Source organism: Lactuca serriola, chromosome 7 (assembly GCF_051521515.1).
Source record: "Lactuca serriola cultivar US96UC23 chromosome 7, Lser_US96UC23_V15, whole genome shotgun sequence".
Taxonomy (NCBI): domain Eukaryota; kingdom Viridiplantae; phylum Streptophyta; class Magnoliopsida; order Asterales; family Asteraceae; genus Lactuca; species Lactuca serriola.
This window is the reverse complement of record NC_136414.1, coordinates 87749886-87755524: the sequence shown is the minus strand read 5'-3', so window position 1 is coordinate 87755524 and position 5639 is coordinate 87749886. Positions and strand designations below refer to the sequence as shown.

Genomic DNA, 5639 nt, shown 5'->3' with positions numbered 1-5639 from the left:
AAGCAAATGATCACACCAGATCCAGATGAATCAAAACGGCTGTACACACATTTGTCAGATTGGTTTAAAGAAAAACCATTAGACAAAATAACTTTGTCAAACTTCAAATGCCATTGTTTTGGAGCTTGTTTAAGTCCATACAATGATTTCACAAGTCTACAAACGTTTTGCTCATTTCCAGGCAAAACAAAAACTTCTGGTTGTTTCATATAAACTTCCTCGTCAAGATCACCATTCAAAAAGGTTGTTTTAACATCCATTTGATGAATTACTAGATTGTGAATAGCTGCCAAAGCTAGCAACAATCTAATGGTAGAAATCCGTGTTGCCGGTGCATACGTATCAAAATAATCGATACCGGCCTTTTGTCTAAAACCTTGTATGACCAGACGAGCCTTGAATTTATCAATGGTTCCATCTACCTTCATTTTCTTCTTGAAAATCCATTTACATCCCAAAGGTTTAGAACCAGGAGGTAAATCAGATAACACCCAAACATTGTTCTCCATAATGGATGACATTTCTTCATCAACGGCTTCTTTCCAAAACACAACATCACGAGACTCCATAGCTTCCTTAAAAGTCTTTGGATCAGTCTCAAGATGAGAGGAATATGAGTATTGGTTCTCCACTTTATCCCTTGATCCTTCAACCAGAAATAGTTGAAAATCCTCACCAAAATTTTTCGCGACTCGACCTCGTTTGCTTTTACGAAGTTGCTGTGTTTCTGGAATTGAAGCAACTTCCTTATCATCTGATTTAGGCACCTCAATTGTGCTTGGAATCAGATCCTTTGGTCTTTGAATTGAAGAATACCGCAACTCATCAAAAATAGCATCTCGCGAATCTATGATGGTATGAACGGAATATGCCTCATTAGGTTCTATAAAATAAAACCTTTAAGATTTGGAATGTTTTGCATATCTAATAAATATACAGTCAATTCCTCTCTCACCCAAATTTTTCTTTTTAGGTTCGGGTAATTTCATAACTGCTCGACATCCCCAAATTCGAAAATAACTCAAATTTGGTGCTTTCTTGTGCCAAAGTTCATAAGGAGTAACTTTGTTCTGTTTATTAGGAACCCCGTTTAACACATAATTAGCTGTGATCATAGCTTCACCCCAAAAGCCTTCACTTAAACCCGAAAAAGAAAGCATCAAATTTACCATTTCTTTTAAAACTCGATTTTTCCATTCAGCAATACCATTTTGTTGTGGATTGTAAGGAGTTGTGGTTTCATGAATGATTCCAACCGATTGAAAGTATTCAGAATCCATGTACTCTCCTCCCCTATCCGTCCTAAGACATTGTATGGAAATACCCAACTGTAATTCGACTTCGGTTTTATATACTTTAAACTTTTCCAAAGCCTCATTTTTGGAATGTAACAAGTACACATGACAAAACCGACTTGAATCATCAATAAAAGTAACAATGTACTCATAATTTCCCAAGGAAGGTGTAGCATGGAAATTACATAGATCACTATGAATCAATTCCAACACTTATGTTTTTCTATTAACATTTGGAAATGGTTGTTTCGTGATTTTAGTTAACATACAAGTTTTTCATTCAGAATTAATGTCAAAAGCTGGAATCAATCCGGATTTTGACATTTCAATCACTCTCTTAACATGAACATGTCCTAATCTATTTCTCCATAACATAGTATTATCAAGATTAGATGCAGAAGTCATACAAGTAGATTTGACATGTGATGCACAACTTATAACATTTAACTTAAAAACACGATCACAATAATAACCAAATCCCACAAATATTCCACATTTAGACAACACATACTTGTTTGACTCGATAACTTGTTTATAACCCATACAATTCAACAAACCACTAGACACAAAGTTATTTCGAACCTTTGGTACATACAATACATTAAACAAACTAATTGTTTTTCCAGAAGTAAACGTAATACTAACAACACCAGTTCCTAAAATTGGCTTTGATCCTTCATCCGTCATGTGTATGACAAAACCTTTATTTACTAGGTTCAACTTCGTGAACCACCGTTCATCATTACACACGTGATGTATAGAACAGGTATCAAGCCACCATGAATCTGTATCAACCCCCTATACAAAAGAAACTTCTGGAGTTAGTAGCATAACATTGAATACTGAACTTACAAGATCAATAGTAATTTGACCTTTGGTTGCAGATTGATCATGAGACCCACTGCCACCACCAACATCTTTTCCACTACCACTTGCACCTTTGTTTCCAAGTTTCACCCGACAGTCACGTTTCATATGCCCTTTCAGATGGCATCTCCAACACACAAGTTCCTTGGAATCCTTGTGTTTTTTGTTGGACTTTTTGTTGTTACCCTCATACTTACGTTTTTTACCCTTGCCCTTGTGATTAGAATTGTCTTCTTTATCACATTCAACCATATGAACTTGGGGCTATCCAAATTCAGATTTTCCCTTTCTAGTTCCTTTGTCATTCTCTTGATCACGAAGTCCTTCTTCGATTTTCAAATGACTCCCAAGTTGAATCAAACTTATCTCTTCCTTTCTATGTTTCAGATGGTGTTTGAATCTTTCCATGAGGGTGGAAGTTTATCAATCACACTTGTAACATCAAAGGATTCGTCCATGAACATGTTGTTTTGTTTGAATTGACCATAAATTCGTAGGATTTCATTATATGGTTCCATTACAGATCGAGAATCAACCATTTTATAATTGTTGAAATCAGAAACAATGAACTTTTTACTTGAAGCATCTTCTGCAATATATTTTGCTTCAAGTGTGTTCCATAATTCACTTGCAGTTTCAATATTTTGATGAGTGTCAAAGAAGGAATCATACATACCATTCAGAATGTGACCAAGGCAGATGTAGTTGTCATTCTCCCATTTGCTTCTCCTTCTGATTTGTTTCAGACTTGCATCTTCAACCTCTTCTGGTTTTGGAGTAGAAAGAACATAGACAACCTTCAAAGTGGTCAACCAGAAGTGCATCTTCTTTTGGCAACGTCTGAAATCTTGGCTCTGAAATTTCTCCAATTTGCCAAACGAAGTATTCATGTCTTTCAGTGAATTGCCAATCATCTTTTCCAGAAAAAGAAAATATCAAACAAGATTGTTGGGAAAATCGAAATAGGGTTATCGAAATCTGGATAACAAAAAAGGAATCGTGTAATCACTTTCCTTGTTTGATATTTCGACCCTATATGCCTTGGGTATCACGAAATCCAAACTTAGGATAATTCCTGATGCAGCCATTCTGATTTTAGGCACAAAATCAGAATCAATTTTAGAAGAAGATGAAGAAGGAAGTGTTTCCCAGTTTTTCTGTTTTTCAATTGGTGCCGTTTCCTTTGATTTATCCAATCAACGGATAGCTGAAAACAGTTTGTATCTTTCAAAAAAGACAGATTAGTCCTTACATTTACATCTTTCAAGCGGGACCCCCGACTTGACACAGTAGATTAGTGTTCGGTACTAACAATATTTTAGTAAATACAAGTGTGCACTCCCACACCTCCTAACTTGTATTATAACTAAAGCATTATTCTTGAAGCACTTGTTAAGTCCATTACACTAAGATATATTTGGTGATAAAATCACCAACAACATTTTGTAGAGTTCAAACTTTAGGGGTTCAAAGTAATAAAATTGGGGGATTAAACTTAAATTTTACAACGAAGTGTGGTTATATGATTATATGGATAGACAAAAGCCATCACTAATATAGATAACATTCAAGAAAATATAAAGTTTTGCCTTGCATAGGAGAGCATGTTGTCGCTGGAACTGCCTTTCTCTAAATCTCGATGAACTCCCAAGAATTCATTGGACTATTGTCACAACTAAAAATTTCAGATCCAAAAACCAATCCAAATGAGTCCCGTATATGTAATAGTTATATTTACACTATTATTATGTTATGGTAACGTAAAATTTTGGAAAATTATGTTACCCTAAAACTCTCATGAAAAATGCAATTAAATGCGATGTTGAACTTACGTAAATAAAAAGCACACAAACAATAAAACAAGCATGTTAGAGTTTTCAATCCACTAAGACCATGGACACTTCCCTAGGAAGCACTATGGCCGTGAACACACCCCAAGAGGCCACTTTGGCCGTGAACTACCTCAAACCATCAAGCCTAGACCGTGAACCACCCTAAGCATCAAAGCCTTAACCGTGAACACCATCATAGGCTGCTTTTAGGCCTTGAACACCATAAGGGACCCCCTTAGGCCGTAAAGGCATAAACCACCTTGGTGGACCTCCAATAGACCATAAACCTTAGTTTAAGGTCCATTTAGACCGTGAACCCATCCCAATTCAATGTGTTTACGGTGATTGCAAGTTGTAATGCGTAAATTCCCAATGCAAATCCCAGTAATTTATGCATTAACCCTTAGTAATGGACATTACTCACCAGTAATCCAAGTAAACATACCATCCCATTTCTCATTCTCATAAGAAGGGGCGTAAACCCCATTTTTCATGTCACAAATTCAATTCACTTCCTGTAAACATCCGTAAACACTCCCAAGGACTCAAGCCAAACTCCAGAAGCCATCTTCTTCACCATTCTTTCAAATTCCTTGTAAGTAACTCGTATTTGACTAGTAAATTCTCCATATTATTTTGTTATTTCTTCATGATCACAAAATATATTGTGTATTGATGTTCCTAGGAGATACTAAGTTTCCAAGGGTTGTCAAACTCTTCAAGTGTTCTAGGCTCCAATTTCTCACCTCATCTCTCCCACTACACTATCTTCTACCCAAGGTGAGCTTCATACCCCTATTTTTGAGCTTTTCATTGTTTTTGGGGGAGAATACAAGTCAAAGCCTTGTTTAAATCTTGATATATTTGCTTGTTATGAATGTATGCTAAGTTATATGTGCTAAACTTATGAATACTCCATATGAAATTGTTCATGAACTCGAAATCTTGATCAAGTCTCAAGTGTATGAACCATATTTTACAAATTATGTATGAAACCAAGAACTAATATATTACAAAAATATAAATCACAAATTGTTATGACAAAAACCATAAGGATTGCTTCAAAATTTGCTTAAACAAGTTGTTGGACAAAATAATTTGGAAGTGGTTAAATTGTGGAAATAATAATATTTTGGGGGCCATTTTCGGTCATAAATATTTATATAAGGATCATTTTGGAACATGGGATAAAATTCAACATCTCAATTTCTAAAGGACCAAAAATGAAATTTTTGGATAAACAAAGGCCTTTTGAACATTTTCTTAAATATAAGTCTAAAATGAGTATTTTTGAAGAAATGGGCCAATTTCAATAATTCACATAGTTTTGAACTACTTATGACACCTTTTGGCAAATATGGGGCTATTTTATAATTTATAGAAAGACGGGCCCTTTTTGCCAACATCGATATTACTGGTCATTTTTGACAAATATGATTCAAAGTGGATTATATTCAACAAACGAAAACAATATATCTAGTTAACGAGTATGTACACCTATTGTTATTTATTTAATAAATAACAGATTTCAAGGATTTGCACCAATATATATATATATATATATATATATATATATATATATATATATATATATATATATATATATATATTAGTGTACATTTAAAGTCCTGTAGGAGTTATAACC

At 34.6% G+C, this 5639-nt stretch overlaps 1 protein-coding gene across 1 annotated transcript; it reads right to left on the bottom strand.

The window, feature by feature from the left end:
• Positions 1 to 1571: 1571 nt before the first annotated feature.
• Positions 1572 to 2414, bottom strand: LOC145064195 (uncharacterized). Its single transcript, XM_079011685.1, has 2 exons — positions 2148 to 2414; positions 1572 to 2093 (listed from the first exon to the last, which is right to left on the bottom strand). Exons 1-2 carry the CDS (start codon positions 2412 to 2414, stop codon positions 1572 to 1574), a joined length of 789 nt encoding a protein of 262 aa, XP_078867811.1.
• Positions 2415 to 5639: the final 3225 nt, after the last annotated feature.

Bases quoted from the DNA above. Each gene is read 5' to 3' on its own strand.
- LOC145064195 (XM_079011685.1), bottom strand. From the start codon at position 2,414: ATGGTTGAATGTGATAAAGAAGACAATTCTAATCACAAGGGCAAGGGT. The intron at 2,094-2,147 runs GTAAGTTCAGTA...TCTTTTGTATAG, and splicing joins GTCAAATTACTATTGATCTT to GGGGTTGATACAGATTCATG.